This window comes from Pantherophis guttatus, chromosome 1, assembly GCF_059756535.1.
Source record: "Pantherophis guttatus breed Tessera chromosome 1, ASM5975653v1, whole genome shotgun sequence".
NCBI lineage: Eukaryota > Metazoa > Chordata > Lepidosauria > Squamata > Colubridae > Pantherophis > Pantherophis guttatus.
In genome coordinates, this window is record NC_142063.1 from 85,434,025 (window position 1) to 85,452,676 (window position 18,652).

Here is an 18,652-nt window from a genome sequence, read left to right on the forward strand (position 1 = left end):
TTGTCCAATCTATTCTTAAAAAAAATTCCAGTGTTGGAGCATTTACAATTTCTGGAGGCAAGTTGTTCTACTCGTTAATTATTCTATCAGGAAATTTCTTCTTAGTTCTTGGTTTCTTCTCTCCTTGATTAGTTTCCACCCATTGCTTCTTGTCCTGCCCTCAGGTGCTTGGGAGAATAGCTTTTGACTCCCTCTTCTTTGTGGCAACCCCTGAGATGTTGGAACACTGCTATCATGTCTCCCCTAGTCCTTCTTGTCATTAAACTAGACATACCCAGTTCTAGCAACCGTTCTTCATATGTTTTAGCCTCCAGTCCCCTAATCATCTTTGTTGCTTTTCTCTGCACTCTTTCTAGAGTCTCCACATCTTTTTTACATCATGGTGACCAAAACTGAATGCAGTATTCCAAGTGTGGCCTTACCAAGGCATTATAAAGTGGTAGAAAGTGATCACATGACACTTGTCAGTGCAACTGTCATAAATATGACTCAGTTGCCAAGCATCTGAATTTTGATCATGTGACGATGGGGAATGCGGCAATGGTCATAAGTGTGAAAAATGGTCATAAGTCACTTTTTTCAGTGCCATTGTAATTTTTTTTTTGAAATTTTTATTTCTCATAAAGATGTCTTAAATGTACAGTCTATTATCCATTGTTAATCATACATATTCTCTTTTAACATTCATATTAGTTCATTCTTCATCCTAAAAAATTTAAGTATACTCGGAGTTGCTCTTCTACCATTCCATCTCCCTTATTTTACAACAATCCTTCTTCTCCTTCTCTCTTTCCCTTCCCTCCCTTCTTTTATCATCTTCTACTTTCTTCTTTACTCCTCTCCTTCCTCTTCTCTACTTCCCCTTCCTTTCCCCCACTCCTCCCTTCTTCTTCCCTGTGCCATTGTAATTTCGAACAGTCACTAAATGAACTGTTGTAAGCCGAGGACTACCTGTAGTTCAAAAGTTATTAATCAAGGCGCTTTCAACCAAATTATGTTTCTTCTGCTGGTTCTCACTAATCACTAATTTTGCTTTGTAAATTTGAAAGCACACAGATTACACTTGTAATATAAGCACAGATTCTAGATTCAGTCTCCTGAGTTATTAGGAATTGCAATATTAATCCTATAAATTTCACTGTAGTACAGAAGGTGAGAAAATAAATGCATGAATTATCCCTTTTGTCTTTATTGTAAATTTGGAAAACAAACTTTCTACGTAAAATATATTTCCTAGCAACATCCCCACATTGGAGGAGTGGGGGGTGGGAATGAAGGAGAATTGGTCTAATAAAAACAAGAGTTCTGATGGCATGATTCAAGCATGTTCCTTTTCTATGTATTTCATTATGTCTCTTGACTTTCAAAAAGAGACCGTGTTTGCATTCAAGATTCTGCAGACATTACTGGGATTTACTGTTGTAGTCTGATCTTTTAATCCTAAAGACTAGCTAGTATAAATTAAACCTACCTCTAGGTTTAATGCAATGATTTCCAAGTAAATAGTCATGCCGTACTACTCATACTTTTGTGTATGTAACAGTTTACTTTTTCTTAGTGTAATGCATGAATCCAGCAAATTATGGTTTGCAAACCATAATCTATGGATTAGTATTATTTATAAAGCCATTGTTCCGTTTAGTCAACAAGTAATTGCTTAACCAAAAGAAAACAAACAATGTAGTTATATGGTTCACTATATTCTCTAAGGGCTGTTCCTCAAATAAGAATTCATTGGACTGCATGATCAGTTTACCGCTATACTGAAAAGGATAAAATATAGAAATAACAATCAATTCACCTTCAGAATTTTGTTACAATTTAAAATTACTTTGCAGACTCTTTTAGATCTTGGAGCATCTCCAAACTACAAAGATAGCTGTGGGTTGACACCATTGTATCACACTGCTGTAGTAGGAGGAGATCCATCTTGCTGTGAGTTGCTACTACATGAACATGCTACGGTTGGTTGTAGAGACGAAAATGGATGGCAGGAAATTCACCAGGTAGAAAAGAATACACTAAGATAATTATCAATTTTGCTGAGACAGTTTTACCTTTTGCTCAAATATTTGGTAATTGTGTAATCCATTCTGAAATCAGTTGCACGGAATTCTCCAAATCCATTGTACTTAAAAAAATTGCTTCAGTAAAAATGACTTTAAACAAAACTGTTCTTTACTAAAATCATACAACAATTTGAAACATATTTTTATTGCTATGCATAATATATATACAGAGACTGTGAGTTCTAGTTCTGCCATGAAAGCCCTCTGATTGATTGATTGATTGATTGATTGATTGGTTCGATTTATATGCTGCCCTTCTCCAGAGACTCAGGGCGGCTTACAATGCGTTAAGCAATAGCCTTCATACTTTTGTATATACCTGCTTAGTAGGGCTTTCGGCCCCCTCTAAGTGGTGTTCTTTTTTATACAAAGTCAGCTTATTGCCCCCACAAACCGGGTCCTCATTTTACCTACCTTGAAAGGATGGAAGGCTGAGTCAACCTTGAGCCTGGTGAGATTTGAACTTGCAGTAATTGCAGGCAGCTGGCAACTAAATGCTACTTTAACAGCACTTAGTCCACTGTGCCACCAAGGCTCTGGTTGATGACCTTGGACCAGTCACTCTCTCTCAGCACAACTTCCCCCAGAGGGTGGTTGTTGTGAAGAAAATAGAAGGAGGGAGGCTGTGTTCACCACCATGAATTCTAGATAAAAATAATGAAGATGGAATACAATACAATACAGTACAGTACAATACAATACAATACAATACAATACAGTATAGTACAGTACAGTACTGTATTGTACAGTACAGTACAATACAATACAATAAAGTACAATGCAATGCAATGGAATACAATATAGATAATATATTGGATTTTTGTATGCTAACATACTGTTCTAGTGCCTATTCACTCTTGCACAGAAATTATTTACTTGTGTATTCATTTTTATTAAAGCATCAGGTTTTTGATGATTTTTAGCTGTCTCAGTGAAAATATTCATGATGTTACACTGTTGGTCCTTTCTGTGTCCTTTGCTCAGTTCAACTTTATTTTGAGCAGACAATTTATTTATTTTGTTTTAGTAATTTCTGTAGCTGTGTCTGATGTTTCTCTAAATAGATACTTTATGTTTTTTGATAACACGTTAATTTTGTTAACAAAATGAAAAAGTTATTTATTGTATTGGTAAAAAGATAATGATGTAGGTACATTTTTACTTCTCCTTGAATGAAAGTTTTCATAGAGTGATTCAGTTCCATAGTTCCAGTTGTTGAAAAGAGGGTCTTTAACTATTAGAATCGAATCTGCTTTAATTTTATAGCAAGTGCATGTATCTCTTTTAGAACAATCATTCTAAAGTTCTATCATTCTCAGTGCTTATAGTGCCCTCTTGAGCTGATCGATAGAATTAACTTCATTAGGCAATGCTGAACTTTCTCATTTAGCATATAATATCAGTAGTTCTGAGAATTTCTGAGAAGCTAAGCCATAACTGTGCTCATAAGACAGACTCTCCCATGTTTAACTTAATTATGGTTTAGTTAGCAGAGTTAAGGTTAGAGCTAATAAGTGATTAAAAATTTGAGATGAATAAACTTCTCTCCAACTGAAAAACCAGGATAAATATCTTTAAATATGGGGAAAAAGAGCAGATTTTTTTTAAAAAAAATCTAGAGTTATTCTTAAATTATCTAGATAAAATTCTTTTAAAGTTATATCTTGAATTAAAAGATCACAGATTTACATGTACTGTAATTTCCTCCTTAGGAAAGTGCTACACTTCAAAGACACCTTTATGTATTTCATTCATTTCTTGTCTTTCTTGTATAAAGCATGTATAGATTTTGCTTTCACTTCCAGTAAGCCTTTGTTGACTGTCATATATTTAGTCATAATTTTCTAATAAAACAATTTTGTGTACAGGTAATCCTTGACTTACGACCACAATTGAGCCCAAAATTTATGCTGCCAAGTGAAAAATGTATTAAGTGAGCTTTGCCCCATTTTACAACTTTTCTTGCCCCATTTGTTAAGTGAATAATTACAGTTGTTAAATTAATAATATGATTGTTAAATCTGGTTTCCCCATTGACTTTGCTTGCCAGAAGGTTGCAAAAAGTGGTCACATGACCTCAGGACACTGCAACTGTCATAAATATGAACCAGTTGTCAAGCATCCAAATATAAATCAGATGACCATGGGGATGCTGCAACGGTCATAAATGTGAAAAATGGTCATAAGTAACTTTTTTCAGTGCCGTTGTAACTTTGAACAGTCACTAAATGAACTGTTGTAACTTGAGGACTACCTATATTCCGTATTTCCCTGTTTGCATTAAGAACAATCACAAAAATTCAGTCTTAGTGCTTTTAGCTATACATATAGTCCTCAAATTGCAACCACAATTGAGAGCAGAATTTTGGTTGCTCAACAAGTGGAACACGTCCAATTTTACAATATTTTTTGCCATAGTTGTTAAGTGAATCACTGCACTTATTAAGGGAATCTGGCTTCCCCATTGACTTTTCTTGTCAGAAGCTGCCTATGAAGGTAGCCAATGTCAATCACATGACACTGGGATGCTGCAGCTGTCGTAACTACATACCAGTTGCCAAGTGCCCATATTTTCATCAGGTAACCATGGGGATGCTGCAACAGTTGTAAATATGAGGACTATTTATAAATCACTTTTTGAGGTACTGTTGTTGACTTTGAATGGTCACTAAAAGAATGGATGTAAATGGAGGGCTATCTATAATCAGAGACAGATCAGGTTGGTTTACATATAACTACGATATAACATGGACAATGTAATTACTTAACTGGGGTAAAAGCAACCTTTTTCAACCTGATGGCTTTCCTGATCTGAATGCAACTTTAAGATTTCCAAGCTAGCATTGGGAGGACATACTTACGAATAGACAGGGAATATTGATGTAATACAACCATGTTTTTTTTTTCCCTACTAATTGTGCAGGATGTGATATGTCTTCTTCTGATGAAGACGCCATCTGTTCCAAGCTGGGGTTTTTTCAGTCATTTCAGACACAGGCAAATGTTAGATATACAGATATAGACATAAACATATACATACACACGCGCACACAGGACCATTTTTTCGGCTTTTAAAAGAATTGTTTTGTTAGGATGATGGTATGTGGGTGCTGCAAATCATAGTTTTGTGCATTTCATAGATTGCCTACTTCATAATTTTATTATCCATGGGTTTTCATTATTTTGCTGCTATGGAAAGTTCTGTTCTATGGTTCAAAAGTTCATTACACAAGTAAAAATAAAATAGAAGCTTTCTGTTTATAGGTGACACTTTTTTTTTTTTTTTTACAATATACACTGCAGGACAAACAAGCAGAAAACTAATAAAGTGAACACCACTTAGCAGTTAGAAGACATGATGGAAATTCCTTAATTTCATAAAGCAAGTTCCAATTGAATCATAGTTTCAACTGGGAAACTGTGGGCATCCTAGACCAAGTTAAATTCCAAAATGCTAAGGAATTCCCAGAAGGTTGGCATAATCAGTCATCAATAGAAACATAGAGATAAACCACATTAACCAATCTTTAAAGAGAGAGAATAAAAAAAAGCTAGAAGAAAACAAAAAGATTAGTACAATCCTCTCCAGCAGCCACCACCCAGATAAGCAGGGATTAACATCAGACAAACAATCAAGCAGTCAACAATACCCTAACCAAGGAAAAAACAAAGAAAAGACAATATTCCCACCAGCATTGGCAGGGCAAGCTACTGTATACACTATACAGGGAGCAACCCCCACACTATCACTATTGATCTTACCTAGTGAGGTAATAAAATGCATGCATGCAAATACGAAGCTCAGAGAGTTCAAACCTCACCCAAACACACACACACACACACACACACACACACACACACACACAGAGAGAGAGAGAGAGTAATAAATACATTCTATATACAGACCTACCCATGTGATTTATATCATAAAGTTATCTTCACTAGTTACAATTGTGGCCTTGCTATGTGTGTAAGTTTTCTGTATATTAAAATGTATAAATAAGTACTTGTCTTGACTTTGAGATAATAGAACAGTGACTCATAAAGTGTTTTTAATTGGTTTTAGATAATTCTCAACAAATGTTTAATCACATCTCAGAAACATCATATTTAGTGCCATTCAGTGGCCTTTTTATATTATTTTGAGGCTTATGAGTAGATAATTTCAGAATGTTCTTTGTTGTACTTGATGCTATTCTAAATCTCTCCTCCTCCTCCTCCTCCTCCTCCTCCTACTACTACTACTACTACTACTACTACTACCCTGTTTGCCCGAAAATAAGACATCCCCTGATAATAAGCTTAATCGGACTTTTGAGCGCATGAGTATAATAAGCCTCCCCACGAAAATAAGTCCTTCCCAAAAATATTTAAACTCAGAACTGGAAATCAGGTAAAATGGCAAGAGGAGCTCCATGTGCCCCCAAATAATAAGATCTCACCAAAAATAAGGCCAAACGCTTATTTTGAGGTTCAAAAAAATATAAGACAGGGTCTTATTTTTGGGGAAACATGGTACTACTATCATCTATGGACATTTTTATTATTAGCTATCCATTTTATTGGGGTGTTAATAGAGGAGGACCATATTATGACAGTTATTTCTAACGAGAGGAACTGAGAAGTTAAATTCTTTATACCTTTTTTTTCTGTTTTGTAAAGTGTTTACAGGCTAGTGATAAGAGTATAAATCTCTAATTAAAATATTGCTTAAATGTTTCACCATCCAGTGTTCTAATACTTTTGAAAATGGACCCACTAGAGTCACTCTTAAAAAATAGTTGCAGACAGTCACTTTATTAATTAAATAGTTGGTATAGTTACACATTTCATCTGTCTCAAGCAGACACAGCAACCTTATCAGTTGTTATGTACTGAATTATATGCAAGTTTTCAGTCACCAAAACAATATTTTTACTTCTAAAAAAGTTTTTAAATTATTTTAAAATAAATCTTAAAAATAATTAAATGGGTGAATCTCACAAGTTTGCACACATAGAATGGTTGTGAGAATTTGGCCATTAAAAAACCAAGCTAGTCAGTTGTTTGCTTGTGTCAGTATTCACCATCTATAACTTGTGCATATAATACTCAAAGCTTTAAAATTTTAGGGATATAAATGACATTTTACATTACAATTGACTTACATTTAATTAAAATATGAGTACTTTATTTTATAGGCTTGTCGTTATGGGCATGTCCAGCATTTAGAACATTTTCTATTTTATGGAGCAGATATGGGAGCTCAGAATGCATCTGGAAACACAGCATTGCATATCTGTGCACTTTACAATCAGGTTAGTTATTACAGCTTTGCTGTTGAGAAATATTCTTTTATGAATAAATAAATATAAAAATAAATACATATTCTGTTATGCATGGGTACTATGGTTTTCATTCATGTGGGAATGAAAATTCAAGTTACTGTTTCCATACATAATGCTTAGTTTTTTTCAGCCAAGCAATTATAGGTAATCCTCAACTTACAACCACAATTGAGCCCCAAATTTCTGTGGCTAAGAGAGACAGTTGTTAAATGACAGTTGTTTGCCCCATTTATGGCCTTTGTTGCCAGAGTTGTTAAGTGGATCAGTTCAGTTGTTAAGTTAGTAACATGACTGTTAATTGAATCTGTCTTCCCCATTGACTTTGTTTGTTAGTAGATCACAAAAGGTGATCATATGACCCCAGGACACTGCAACCATCATAAATATGAGTCAATTAAATTTTGATCATGTGACTGGGGATGCTGCAACAGCTGTGTGAAAAATGGTTGTAAGTTACTTTTTTCAGTGTTGTTTTAATGTCACTAAATGAACTGTTGTAAGTTGAGGACTACCTGTAGTTTCTCCTGCTAATGTATATAATTCACTGTTTACATAACAATAGTATGTATTAAATGTTGCACGAGTCAATGTTTTATGTATGGATATAGAAACTTACTATGATCTAGTTGTTTCAAGTCTGGAAATTTCCAAATAGAAAACTATTATATTATCTGTTTCTTACAGTAGATCCATATGATCAGAAAATAAATGAGGTGTTCACATGTTTTACAGAATAAGCCAGTTGGTGTAATAATGTTTGTATGTCAGTTCCAAAGCAGTAATAGTAAAAAGATTCATACAAAGTTTTAGAAGGTGACTACCTTAGAGCACGGATGTCAAACTCGCAGTGTCACATTGCCGTCACGTGATGTTTCACAATAGTTTTTCCCTTCGTGGAGCTGGGCGGGGCGTGGCCTGCGTGTGATGCATCTGGCCAGTTTAATACCCCGCCTTAGGGAGTCAGCTATCAAAAACTTTAAAATATATGCTATAATGCATCTATTTGGGATGTCTTCAGTATATTTTATTCTTTGGAATAGTGCCAGGTGTTTGGATATTCCTGCATTTACTGTAGCAAGATCAAGTTAAAGCAGTAGTTAATGATTTTATGGCTAGTTAACAATTTTGCATCTTCTTAAAATGTCAAAATGGGAGTAGTGAAGAGATGAAGCTATGATTTGGGTGCTGAAAAACAATAAAGAGAAAATATTAAAATAATAACTGAGATGTTTAATGGTTTAACATGACTAAATTTTTTTCATACAAACAGCTGGAGACAAGAAGAAGCAGAAGTTAATTATTTGCCCTGGTCATTTTACCCATCAAAAGGAAGCAATTTATTAATTAGTTGATATCTATATATATAAAAGTGAAAACCACTCAAGCTGTAATCACGAAATCTCCAGAACCATAAAGCCTTCAAACTTGAAATTTGCCATGTATGTTCCTCTTGGCTTCTAGGTGCTCACTAAGAAAGGATTTTTCGAAATGACCATCAGAGCATTCTGATCAGAGCATTCTACTCCCCTCCCCACCTGAAAAGAAATCTGTTCCAAATGCAAAACGCAAGCAGAGGAGAGGAGTTTCACTTTCAGTTTTACTTTCACAGCAGGAAGCAGCTTTAATGCAGAACACTTGAGCTAAGCCACGCTCAGCCTCCTTCCTGTCTCCTCCTTGCTCATACGGCAAAATCTATTTGAGTTTCCAAACACCCCTCAACTCTCTCACACATTGACAGGATGCTAGCGGGCTGGGACATTCTACTCCCCCTCACCCTCTGTTCCAACTGCCAGTTACATTATATTAACATACTCTACATTAAGTTTCAGGCTGTAAGTGTCAATTTATCAAGTTCAAGCACATAGTTTTGTAGTGAAGCACGGGCGTCCAGCTAGTATAACCAAAGAGAAAAATGCAAAAAGACACATATCATGGGTAAAAAAGTAGCATAACCAACAAAGCATTCTCTGCTTCAGTCCTATATTTGAGGATAGAAGTTGGAAGATAAAGTATATTTCATTTTAATGTATGCATATGTGTACATTCAAAGTGACAAAGTTATTCTATGTTTCAGTTTAATTTAATTTTTACTACATTATACATCCTCAAATATGGGTCTAGGACAACTTGCCATGGCTAACTCACTGCAACCAACTCACTACAAGACAACTTGCCATGGTCCACTCACCATGGGATAGAACAAGAGTTACACTACATGGGACTCCCCTTGAGGAGCACCCGGAGGCTCCAACTGGCGCAGAGTGCGGCCACGTGGGTGGTTATGGGAACGACATGGCATTCCCATGTAACACCTCCTGCGCGAGCTGCACTGGCTCCCGGTGGTCTTCTGTGTGCGCTTCAAGGTCTTGGTTACAACCTTTAGAGTGCTCCATGGTTTAGGACCTGGTTATCTACGGAACCGCCTGCTGCCACCAGTAGCCTCCCACCGGCCGGTACGCTCTCATAGAGAGGGGCTTCTCCGGGTGCCGTCGGCCAAACAATGTCGACTGGCGGCTCCCAGAGGGAAAGCCTTCTCTGTGGGGGCACCTACTATCTGGAATGAGCTCCCCCCGGAGATACGGGGGCTTCCGGATCTACGCACCTTCCGCCGCGCTCTCAAGACTCTTTTATTCCATCAGGCTGGGCTGGCCTAATTTTTCCCTTTTTCCCTTTTTTAAAACACAAATTTTAATTCGTTCTTAATTTATTGGGGTGTTTTAAATCTGTCTTCGGCCAAATTGTTTAATTCGGTTTTATTCTGTTTTTAAATTTTGTATTTATGTGTTTTTATCTTGTGGCTGTTCACTGCCCTGAGTCCTTTGGGAGTAGGGTGGTATATAAATCAAATAAACTAAACTAATCTAAACTAAACACTAATATCGAAGAAATTGTGGAATAGAATCATTAAAGAAAGGATGCAAAAGGAGGGACAAAATGAATTGTGAATGACAAAAATTAAAATAATTTCTTAATTATTTTAAATAATTAAATTGAATGGTTGAATTTTTCTGCAGTGAGTTGTCCTGAGGGGAGTTGTCCTGTTTATATTCAGTTTATATATATCAGTTTATATTCTAATGGATTGCCCTGTTAGTGTTGATGAGGGCAGTCTTGGTGGTTGTTTGGTTGATCTGTTAGCTTGTTTGGCAGTTCTTTGATTGGGGTATTGTTTACTTCTTGATTGTTGATCTGATGTTAATCTTGGTGTTAATCTATGTTCATCTGGGTGTTGATTGCTGGTGGAGAAGTATTTTGGTTTTTTGTTCCCTTTTTGACTTATTGATTGTCTCTTGTATGGTATGTAGATATTTTTTATATCTATGTGCCTATTGTTGACTGATTTGCCAGAGTGTCAGTCTCCCAGGAATTCTCTAGTATTTTTGGACTTGGATTGGCCTAGGATAGTCAGTTTCCCAGTTGAAATTATGTTTAAGTATAAAATTAATCAGTTTTCATCATATTTTTGAAACTGCTAATTGATATTAATGGAAGTATTCAGCTAGTTTTCTGACTATTTGTCTTACGTGTATGTTGTAGATGACTCCTGTTTTTTCTTCTGGGTCTTTTGGTTTAACTATGATGTTTTGGAAGGATTTACTTGGTTTTAGTTGATGCCATGTCGTCGTAATAGTCTTCGGTGGTTTCTGAGATACTTTTGATATATGGCAGTGTATTATCCTTTTTACAGCTTGTGCTAGTTATGCTATATATGTATATGTATGCACTACGTTTCTCATTTTTGGCATGTGTATTTTGGATTGAATTTAGGGGAAACAGTTCTTACAATGACAAACAGAAGTTCAGCCTCAGTTAGCTCTTTTTGTAATTAATAAGCACAGTAATAGAATGCCTTTTTCTGAAAGCCTAGTTCCTATCTAGGAGGGATTAAGATTATTATTAGCAATTTTAAAAAGCCTATGCCTTCAGATGGTCTGCTTACTATTATGGATATAGAAACAAAGATTGAAACAATCTATTTGTTTACAGGACAGCTGTGCAAGAGTATTGTTGTTACGAGGTGCAAACAAGGAATTAAAGAATTATAATAATCAGTCACCATTTCAGGTAAGAATAACTAAAGAAAACAATATTCTTTGGTGTGTATTGTAGTTTAAATGGTAGATGAATATCCTTTATATTTAGTGCATTGTGTAAAAAGTATTAATGTGAAATGAAATTGCTGTATAGAGCGGTTTGGTGGCCTAGAAGTGGAGCTCTTGCCTCACAGTCAGGAGGCTGTGAGTTAAGAGCCTTCTCTAGCTGCAGATATTTCTCTCTCTCTGGGTAAAACGAGTAATTGTCTGCTGTGAACTCCATGTAGGGGTCAGGAAGGGCATCTGGCCAATAAATGCTCAGCTCCAATTAGTCACTGTGACTCCACCCTGATGCAAGGGATTGCAGGGTTGTTAAAAAAAAAAGTACTGTACACTAATTTTTGTACATGTCTGTATTACTCTTTGTGAAGATCAGAATTGTTTAGAGGATGTATTTTTTATACTTACAGTAATTTTGTGATAGATGGAAGGCTAAAATACATGAAATGCTGGTTTAGTAGAATTTTGAAGTGTCCCATTTTGTTAGATTTTGTAAATATATGCCTACATAATAAACTGTCTGTGCAACATATCAAGAATTTAATATTTCCACTTGATGTGCAAGGTTAGAATGTAGAATGAATAAAATATTTGTTTTTTTTAATGTACTAGTTTTGTCATCTTTCATAGGAAAGTATACTAACAGAGATCAACTTCTGTTTCAAATTAAGTGAACAAAAGTAATTAGAAATATGGTCACAATTGTTTTCTTCCTTCCTGATTTTTTTCAGTTCAAGTAGTACAAAAATGGAAGGCAAATTGCATTATGTAATTAACATAGCCGTATAAAAACGTATTTAGCTGATTCTAGTTCATTGAATAAGCTTTTGTGCATGGTAGACATGTTCCAAAATGTTCACCAATTTGTAATCTGAAGTAGCATCATCCAGAATTCTATCACCTTGACTCACTTACTACTTCACTTATGATACCGTATTTTCCGGCGTATAAGACGACTTTTTAACACATGAAAATCTTCTCAAAAGTCGGGGGTCGTCTTATATGCCGGGTGTAGTTCTCCTGTAACCAGGCAGACCAGCCCGAAAGGCTCTGACGAGCCTTAAATGGCTCTGGCGATCCCAGCTCTGACAATCCCAGCTGAGTTCCCTGCAACTCAGCTGGGATCGCCAGAAACCACGTAAAAGGGAAAAAGTTTTTTCCCTTTTACTCTGAGGATCCCAGCTCTGACGATCCCAGCTGAGTTCCCTGCAACTCAGCTGGGATCGCCAGAGCCATGTAAAAGGGAAAAAGTTTTCCCCCTCCAGCTTGCTTACCTCAGCTGCTAGTCGCAACGCTTGCCTTGCTTTGCTTGCTTGAATCTATTCAGGCAAGCAAGCAACTCCCTGCCTGCAATCAAGCAAGGAGTTAGTTGTGACTTCAACTCCCAGAATTCCTCAGCCAGCAAAGCAAAGCTGGCTGAGGAATTCTGGGAGTTGAAGTCTACAAGTCTTAAAGTTGCCAAGGTTGGAGACCCCTGTTCTATTGGGTAAGTTTTTTTCCCCTTTGGGAGCTTTAAAAAAAATAGTCAATTGGGGTTTTTTTAGTTGTTCTTTTTTAGACCTAGCCATTTAGGAAGCCGTTTAGGAAGTTTTAAATTTAGCTTTCATATAAAAATAAAAATAAAATAAAATAAAATAATATTTGTGCAGCTTTCTGAGATTTAGTGTGTTTCTGTAGTGTTTCACTCCAACTACACAAACACACAAAATCTCACAAAGCTGTATGTGGAATTTTGTGTGTGTAAAGTGTGAAAGTTGGGTTTTTGGGCTTTTTGTGGCTGTGTGAGGTTCCTGCTTGTTGCAGGGGCCATTTTGGGTCTAGCACAGCTGCTTTTACATTGTGGGTGAGCCTGTTGTGTTGTGTGTGTTTAGAGTGTGAAAGTTTTTTGGGGGGGCTTTTTGTGGCTGTGTGAGGTTCCTGCTTGTTACAGGGTCCATTTTGGGTCTAGCACACCTGCTTTTACATTGTAGGTGAGCCAGTTGATGTTTTTTAATTTTTATTTGGTGTGCATTGGAAGAGGGGCAGTCTTATATGGCAAGTACAGCCCAAACCCTATATTTTAACAGGAAAAGTTGGGGGTCATCTTATATGCCCAGTCGTCTTATACGCCGGAAAACACGGTAGTATATAAAATTATTTTGAGACACTAGTGATTTCTCAAGGATAATCAATAAGCTCCAGATAGGAAAAAGTGATTTAAATTTGAATTTTCCATAAAGAAAATCATACTAGTATCTGTGTATCTTTATACTATATGAGAAGGAAGGACTCACTGGAGAAGAGCCTAATGCTGGGAAAGATTGAGGGCAAAAGAAGAAGGGCACGACAGAGAATGAGGTGACTGGATGGAGTCACTGAAGCAGTCAACGTGAGCTTAAGTGGTCTCTGGGGAATGGTAGAGGACAAGAAGGCCTGGAGGAATGTTGTCCATGGGGTTGCGATGGGTCAGACATGACTTCGTGACTAACAACAACAACTACAACTACGCCTATTGTGGCATATTGGTTACAGTACTCCCACCATGCGAGTGATTCTCTAGATTAAACCTCTGAGTTACATAAAATAGTGTAAGTATGCTTGGGGTAAAACTAGGCTTTAGTTAGCTTATGGCACAAGATCTTTATATTTACAAGACCATTTTTTCCAAATAATTTCTGCTCATTCAGAACAGAATGCCTATTGCAAGAAGGCTTTGTGAGGTATGTCCTCTTCTGTACTCCTAGATCAGGGGTCCCCAAACTTGGCAGAATGAGCTGACTGGAGAATTCTGGGAATTGAAGTCCACAAGTCTTAAAGCTGCCAAGTTTGAAGAGCTCTGTCCTAGATGAAGGCAAGTTTATTCTCATGGCTTTTGAAGCCTGTTAAAATGTAGCTTTTCTTGATGGTTTTTGGAAATTAAATAGTACTGGAGTCATTGGCACCAGACAGATAAATATAGTATGGATTATATTTTATTTTTAGTGTACGTCATTAATTTATTGCATTATTAAACTTTGTATATTTACAAATGAAATATTCTCAAACTACTCAGTTTATCCTTTCCTAAATTCTTTTTATTCTTCCTTCAAAACATCTTTTTCTGTTGTACAAGAGTGTTAACAGGAATCTAACTTTTTTATTTGCCACAGTGCTAATTAAATGGCTAGGTCAGTACTCTAAAGGCAGTAGTCTATCACCTTTTAAAAAGACTGAGACAATGATGCTGCTGTACCATTCATCAGGGATAAGTCCAGAATGACTAATATGAATAAAATAATGTTACAGTACAGAGGCTCACCATGTTAGCTTATTTTTCAACATTTCACCACATAGCAGATCTTTACCTGCTGTTCTTATGGAGGCAAATATTTAACAATATTCTTTTTCTGATTCTGTTATCCTTTTGGGTACATTTCTTAGGTCATTGCTATGTTGTTTTTTAACTCGTGCTCTTATTTTGTGCACCACTTAAACCCTTTCAAGTTTGTAGCTGTACATATATGCTATAAATAATAAATACTAACCAAAAATACAAAAATGACTTTTATTTTATTCTTAAACCATTAGCATTGAAGGCTGAAACTGGCATGAATAAAAATAGAGCAAGCAACTCAATTGATTGCTTCCCTACCTTATCAGAAGTAGATAGGAAAGTAGGAAAATAGAAGTAAGAATCTATAGGCTGGTGATAGCTGCATGTTACCTTCCAGTGAATGGTAGTACAATAATGGAATGGGATCAGGTTTTGGAGAAAAACTGAACATCCTGACTGAATGTGATCCAGATGGAAAAATTACTTTTTTAGGTAACATAAATGAATAGATGGCAGTGATACAAAAGTAAAGAAAAAAAGACTTCATCATATGAAAGTTCAAGAATGTTTTAGAGACAGTTTTGTATGATGAGTGTTTGCTTATTTTGACACATTGTTTAAGCCCATGTCTATCTGTGTAGGCATGGCAAAAGAAAAAAGAAAAGAAAAGAAAGGAAAAGAAATATGATTGATTGTATATGATGAAACAATAAGGCAATTGACAAGATGTACTAAATGCGAGATGGATCATCCTTTGATGGTCCCAGAGTGGATCTTGATACTATCAATGGACCTGGAAGAAAAGGAGGAAAGGAGGAAGCATATAAGGATGGAAAGAGAAAATGTTATGGAAACAGCAATAGCACTTAGACTTATATACCACTTCACAGTGCTCTACAGCCCTCTCTTAAGCGGTTTACAGAGTCAGCATATTGCCCCCAACAATATGTGTCTTCATTTTACCCACCTCGGAAGGATGAGTCAACCTTGAACTCAAGAACTCAAAGAAATGTATGAGAAGAAAGGTGAATTTCCTAAAAGAATGAATAGAGAGTAAAGAAAGAGGATGTGGGATTTGTTTGACACAGAGTGAATTATATTACAAAAATAAATATGGGGAGATATGCAAATAGTACATATAAAAACAATGCTTGGTGAAATGAAGTAAAAGAGACTATAGATGAGAAAAAATAATCAAAGGTATGAAAGAAAGGTATTTCATAATTAGAATAGAAATAAAAGACTGATTCAAAGTGCCAGGAATCATTAAAATTAAAAGAGTAGGGAAGAGGCAAGTCAATTTTAATGGAAACTGAAACTGTTTTAGAAGTGGGCAAAAAGGGTTAAACAAAGACTTTTTAGTAGAATGAGTGGAATTAAGAATAAAAGTAAACAAATAATTTGGGACAAAACTCAGAGGATACTTTAACGAACATTTCAGAGATATGTAGAACTGATAGTGATATGTCAAAGAATAGAACTGAAATGAATAGTATAAATGTTAATAACCCATAAAAAATGAATGGAAAGGAAATGGCAAGGATGACTTCTGATCATGTTGGAGACATTTTAAGCTGCAGTTTGTTCTTCTCTCTGTATGTAAACTGTTGAAAATTAAATCTAGATTGCTCGCTAAAAGTATTTGATTAGCAGTGATATTAATTAAGCAATTTTCTCCTATGTTTGGAAGTTTACTGATAATATATCTCATAAACATAAGAAATAAGCTTCTTTGTTCCCTTCCTATTTTGTCCTCCTGTCTCAAACAAGGATAAACAAAATCTTACCAGGTGCTAAATCACTTATTTCTATGCTTGAGAGTTTGATTTCATCAAAAGAGGCAATTGTTTTTACTGATAATTTTAAAAATCAGGTTGAAGATGGATACTGTGCAATTTTAACTCTTTAGGTGCTATCCAGAGTTGAATGAAAACAAATAACTCATTTTCTTTCTTTCTTTCTTTCTTTTTCTTTTCTTTTATTAGATTTATATACCGCCCTACTCCCGAAGGACTCAGGGCGGTGAACAGGCACAAAATAAAATACATAAATACAAAAGTTAAAAGATATAATTAATTTTGAACTGATTTTCCTAATACATAGCCCTAAATAGAAGATTCAGGGTTTATGTGAGAAAAAATTGCATTAGGGAAACAATCAAATACATCAGTTGTTTTCTCCTATATTTAATTTGGTTTTAGAAACACTAGCTTAATTAGACAATATACATGAGGTATATAAGAAGCAGATAAGTTACTATATGTAGATAATATTGGGATCTTCTCAATAATTACCAAAATTATATAATTTGTACATATCAGCACAGCAATATTTTTGGATATAAAGTAACATTGTGCCAATAGCTTATACATTTTCTATAGAATTATGTAAAAAATGGGGCTTGATTTGTTAGATTCTCTTAAATAAAAATTATTATTCCTAACAATATATCTTTACTTGGTAATCCTGAATGACACATATGTGATAGAAGAGATTTTTATTTTATAATTTTTTTATAATTTTTATAAATTATTTTTATAAGATTTTTATAATTTTTATATTAATAGGGGCATATATTACCCATGAATCTATCAAGAAGAAAAAAGTGAAAATAAATGCACTTCACAATTTGTATATATTTAATTAATTAATACATTTATTAATTCTACTTAGGTATTTTAGATTTTTAAAATCTATGGAATGTTAGAACTCAAGGTTGTTGTCTGAAACCTGTGGTTCCTATGTGAATACAGGTTTGTCCAGGTTGTTTATTGGGGGGCACAGTGGCTCAGCAGTTAAAGATGCTGAGTTTGTCAGCTGGAAATCCAAGCGTTGCACAAGGGGATAAGCTCCCATTCCTTGCCTCAGCTCCTGCCCACCTAACAGTTCAAAAGCATGCAAAAGTGAGTAGATAAGCTGGTCACATGACCATGGAAAATGTCTTTGGACAATGCTAGCTCCCTTGGCCATGAAACGGAGATGAGCACTGTGCCCTAGAGTCAGACATGACTGGATAGGAAAAACATTATAATTTATTGTTTATTGAAATGAAAATTGTGTGGTATATGAACCACCATTGGGACAGACATCTGACATCTTTGAAATCTTGGCAAGAATTTTGTTCCAATTCTACCAACATTTTTTTCTTTAATTCTATTCTATATTTCACTATTTTCTATTGTCTCCAGAAGTTACTTATATTCTGGAAGGTGTCTGTGTTATTTGTGGAGCTTTTATTGCTGTTTCTGTGCATTTTATGCTTTTTCTAAGTGCTGTAAATTGTAAATTGACTATAATTGGCAGTTTAGGAATGTAGCTAGTAAATATATTTCCAGTGTTTAAGGCAGTTAAACTTTTTTGCTAGCTGTTAGGAAATAAATGATTCTGAGTGAACTGTACTTGATATCTCCAAGTAGCAGAGATGGAGCAGTAAAGAGAATGCTGGTCCACAGTGATTTGTAGCTGACAAATGTCTTTCTGGATAGAAAGGATAGTTTCTGGGACAGTTGTGTGTCAGGAGGAGACAGTGAGATGGAAGTAGAGTGACTGGTGTGGGGGGATGTAGAGGAGAAGCAGCTGGTTTGCACTAGCAATGAAGTCATTTAAAAGATATTAAGTATGACCAATCCTCACTTTCTTAATCCCCTTGAGAAATTATCAATTTACATATGTAAATGGAATGTGAGAATTTAAAAGATATTAAGTATGACCAATCCTCACTTTCTTAATCCCCTTGAGAAATTATCAATTTACATATGTAAATGGAATGTGAGAATAACCTTTGAAGGGGAGGGGAGATATGCTTCCTAGGAAGCAATCAGATAAAAGGAAGAAGAGCCTGCAAACCAGTAAATGCAGAGAAAGAATCTT

The 18,652-nt window shown here is 35.5% G+C and overlaps 1 protein-coding gene across 3 annotated transcripts in view; it reads left to right on the forward strand.

Annotated features, from left to right (window-relative positions):
* SHANK2 (SH3 and multiple ankyrin repeat domains 2) overlaps positions 1-18,652 on the forward strand; it is a 373,648-nt gene that overhangs the window by 50,195 nt on the left and 304,801 nt on the right. For all 3 annotated transcript variants that reach the window (XM_060687619.2, XM_034417321.3, XM_034417322.3), the window contains exons 7-9: positions 1,839-2,006; positions 7,250-7,366; positions 11,384-11,461. In XM_060687619.2, coding sequence (XP_060543602.2) covers positions 1,839-2,006; positions 7,250-7,366; positions 11,384-11,461 — 363 coding nt within the window. The remainder of the gene's footprint in view (positions 1-1,838; positions 2,007-7,249; positions 7,367-11,383; positions 11,462-18,652) is intronic.